Source organism: Prunus mume, linkage group LG8 (genome assembly GCF_029339155.1).
Source record: "Prunus mume cultivar Tortuosa linkage group LG8, ASM2933915v1, whole genome shotgun sequence".
Lineage (NCBI taxonomy): Eukaryota > Viridiplantae > Streptophyta > Magnoliopsida > Rosales > Rosaceae > Prunus > Prunus mume.
The window spans coordinates 13,031,018-13,034,731 of record NC_142705.1 but is presented as its reverse complement, the minus strand read 5'-3'; the positions used below and the strand labels follow the sequence as shown (position 1 = coordinate 13,034,731).

The 3,714-nt window shown below is 49.6% G+C and overlaps 1 protein-coding gene across 1 annotated transcript; it reads right to left on the bottom strand.

Annotated features, from left to right (window-relative positions):
* Window positions 1-1,443: 1,443 nt before the first annotated feature.
* Window positions 1,444-1,908, bottom strand: LOC148914754 (uncharacterized). Its single transcript, XM_089043293.1, has one exon. It carries the CDS (start codon window positions 1,906-1,908, stop codon window positions 1,444-1,446), a length of 465 nt encoding a protein of 154 aa, XP_088899419.1.
* Window positions 1,909-3,714: the final 1,806 nt, after the last annotated feature.

Sequence of the window (3,714 nt, the reverse complement as noted above, 5' to 3'; positions counted from 1 at the left end):
GCTTGTCTGCAATGGAGATGAGGCTTGTCGCCTACGGCGTATGTCGGGACACAATACTCGAAAAAGACTCCATTGAGTTTGTGCTTAGGCGTGAAGCGCATGCAATGGAGATGAGGCTTGTCGCTGTATGTCAAGGACACAACGCTCGAAAAATACTCCATTGAGTTTGTGCTTCGTGGAGCGCTTATGCAATGGAGATTAGGCTTGTCGCTGAGCGTATGTCGGGACAAAATGCTCGAAAAGACTCCATTGAGTTTGTGCTTCGTGAAGCGGCTTATGCAATGGAGATGAGGCTTGTCGCCTGCGGCGTATGTCAGGACACAATGCTCGAAAAAGACTCCATTGAGTTTGTGCTTCGTGAAGCAGCTTGTCTGCAATGGAGATGAGGCTTGTCGCCTGTGAGCGTATGTCGGGACACAATGCTCGAAAAAGACTCCATTGAGTTTGTGCTTCGTGAAGCCCTGTCTGCAATGGAGATGGGGCTTGCTGCCGCCATGTGTATGTTCGTAAGACATAATGCTCAGAAAAGTACTTCATTGAAAAGCTTGCTCTTGTATTGATGTTGGTGTGAATACATCGCTTTATTGAATATAGGAAATTAACAACAAAGGTAACATCAAGAGTAGTTTGACTTTAATGGAAGTACAGGAGGCTCGTCGCCTGCTAGCAGCCAAGTTGGTAAGCGAAGAGTTTCATGGATAGTATCTTCGAAGGTGGTGGGCATTCCATTGTCTTGGAATTTCTTTTCCTTCTAGAGTATCAAGGGTGTAACTTCCTCTGCCCCCAGATCGGCTGATCACGTAGGGGCCTTCCCAGTTTGGCTTCATTTTCTTTGACCCTTGCCTTGGTGCTGTGATGAAAGTTTTTCTAAGCACAAGGTCTCCAAGAAAACTGTCTTATCTTAGCCTTCTTATTGTAGTAGGACGTCAACTGCTGCTGGTAGGCGGCAACTCGAACAATAGCCTTTTCTCGTTCTTCTTCAAGCAGATCAAGGTTGACTTTCATCCGCTTGCGCTTTTGGTCAAGGCTGCCCACCTCAATGCTCATGGAAGGGACTGTGATGTGTGGGAATAATTGCTTCATCCCATAGGCGGGAAAATGGTGTCTCTCCGGTCGATCTCCTTTTGGTCGTGCGATAAGCCCATAGGACTCCTGGCAGCTCGTCGACCCATTTTCCTTCTGCGCCTTCCAGTCTTTTCTTTAGGCAGTCAGCACTATCTTGTTGGATGCCTCTGCTTGGCCATTGCCTTGCGGGTATCGGGTGTTGACAGTGTTGTTTGATGCCATACTTCGCAAAGAATGCGGTGACTGCCTGTACCATTGTCGGTGACTATCGATTGCGGGCAACCGAATCTGCAAATAATGTTCTTCCAGATGAACCGTTCAACATCGGCCTCCTTGGTAGAAGATAAAGCCTCGGCCTCGATCCATTTGGTGAAGTAATCAGTGGCAACGATCATCATCTCTTTGTTGGCGGTGCCGTCGGCATAGGTCCCACCAAGTCAATGGCCCATCGCATGAATGGCCACGGACTGCTCGCGGATGGTATTCCTCGCCGGCGTGCCGGGACCGCTTGTAGCGTTGGCATCGATCACATCTTCGAGCATACTCCGTGGAGTCTTGGCGCATGGTAGGCCAAAATAGCGCTGAGAGCCTTCGAGCGCGATCCGCGTGATTTCCACATTCGCCGTCGTGTATCTTGCAGAGAACCTCGAGCGTTTGTGGGTACTTGATGCAAGTGAGATGAGGCCCGTAGTATGATCTGCGGATAAGCATGTCGCCTTTCATGTAGTATCTTGCAGCCTTCTGCTTGATTTTTACGGCCTCGGACTTGTCCTTGGGCAGGTTTTCATTCACTAGGTAGTCAATAATTGGGTCTTGCCAGCTCGGATCCTCATCGATCTGCATCGGTCCGGCTGCTCTGCCTCCTCTATGCTAGGGGTCAAGGTGCTCGACCGGGATGGAACGTCTGAACTGGGTATCCGATCCTAAGCTTGCTAATGCATCTGCGTCGCGCATTCTGCCTGGGAACTTCTTTGGATGGTGAAGGTGGGAAACGCCTTCAACAACTCTTGAACTTTGTCGGTACAATATCATCCTTGGGTGCTTCGCCATGTATTCTCTAGAGGCTTGACTTGTGATCAGCTGGGAATCGGTAGATGGCGCTTTTTGATTGATAGCTCCTTTGCCAAGCGCCGAGCAACGCCTCGACTCGTTTGAAGCCGAAGCCAAGCGTGATAGCTTGCTAACAGGTTCCATGGGTGATGATGACGACGCCTGCTCCTCCTTTGGTTCGACGCCCGTCACGTGCAATCGCCAGGGTTGGTCGTTAGAGAGTCTTGTCCGCTCTCGAACTTTCCTTCTTTCGACTTCTCTTCTTGGTGATGGTGTGAATTGCAACAAAGTCCTGCTAAGGCTTGAGCTTTTATTGCAGTCTTCGGCCGGTAGAGGAGGTCGTATTGGCTTAGCTCTATAGCCCACTTCATGAGTCGGAGAAGCATCAGGGCTGTGGAGGATTGATCTCAAAGGAAAGTCGGTCATGACGATGACTCGGTGAGCTTAGTAATAAGGTCGCAGCTTTCTCGCGAAACCACAAGGGCCAAAATGAGCTTCTCCAATTTCGGGTAACGAGTCTCTGCATCGAGGAGAGCTTTTGACGTGTAGAATATCGGATGTTGGGCCCCAAGTTCTTCTCGAATGAGAGGTGAGGTGACGGCCGAGTTGGACACTGCCAAGTACACGAACAAGTCTTCACCAGGAACTGGCTTTGAGAGCAAGGGAGGTGAAGTAAGGTAGGTCTTTAGATTCTGGAAAGCTACTTCGCACTCTTCGTCCCATTTGTCTTTTTGTCCTTTCTTCAAAGCTTTGAAGAATGGTCTGCACTTGTCGGTAGACTTTGAGAGGATCTGTTAAGGGCCGCTCTGCTCTGGCTTTGTATCTCCTTCACTGTAAGGCGACTTCATCTCGAGAATGGCTTTGATTTGGCGCGGGTGTGCCTCGATACCTCGTTGCGTCACCAAGTACCCTAGGAACCGGCCAGACGATACACCGAACGTGCATTTACTTGGATTCATGCGATATTGGCGGAGTAAACGCCTCGGTGAGGTTTTTGAGGTGGTCTGCCCATTTAACGATATCGTCCACGTACACCTCCATGGTTCTCGATATGCTCCTTGAAAATTTTATTCACGAGCCTTTGGTAGGTTGCTCGGCGCGCTCTTTAAAGGCATGACCTTGTAAAGAAGAGGTCCTCTTTCGATGATGAAAGAGGTCTTGCTTGTCATCATCGTACATCATAATTTGATTATAGAGTAAGCATCCATGAAGTGAGCTGGTTGGGAAGTTGAATCCAGCTGGTCGATTCTCGGGGGAAGTTGTCTTTAGGGCACGCTTTGTTGAGTCGGTGTAATCAACGCATACTCTCCATTTTCCCTTTTCTTGTTTTGCCGAACAACGTTAGCCCGACCATCTTAGAGTGAAGAGAACCTCTTCATAAACCTGAGCAGCAGCTAGGAGGCTTGTCGATCGCACATGACAATGATTGCCGGAACGCGTCGGGAGCAAATTCGTTCGCCTCTCTTCCGCATCACGGGCTTGCCAGCGGCGGTTGACATGGCGATGGCGATGGCGTATGATGATATTTGGGTCACGAGCGTATGTCGGATGGTGACCACGCGCCAATACATGTCTTTGTTGTTCGAAGAGGGAAGATGG

Bases quoted from the DNA above. Each gene is read 5' to 3' on its own strand.
- LOC148914754 (XM_089043293.1), bottom strand. From the start codon at position 1,908: ATGCAGATCGATGAGGATCCGAGCTGGCAAGACCCAATTATTGACTAC.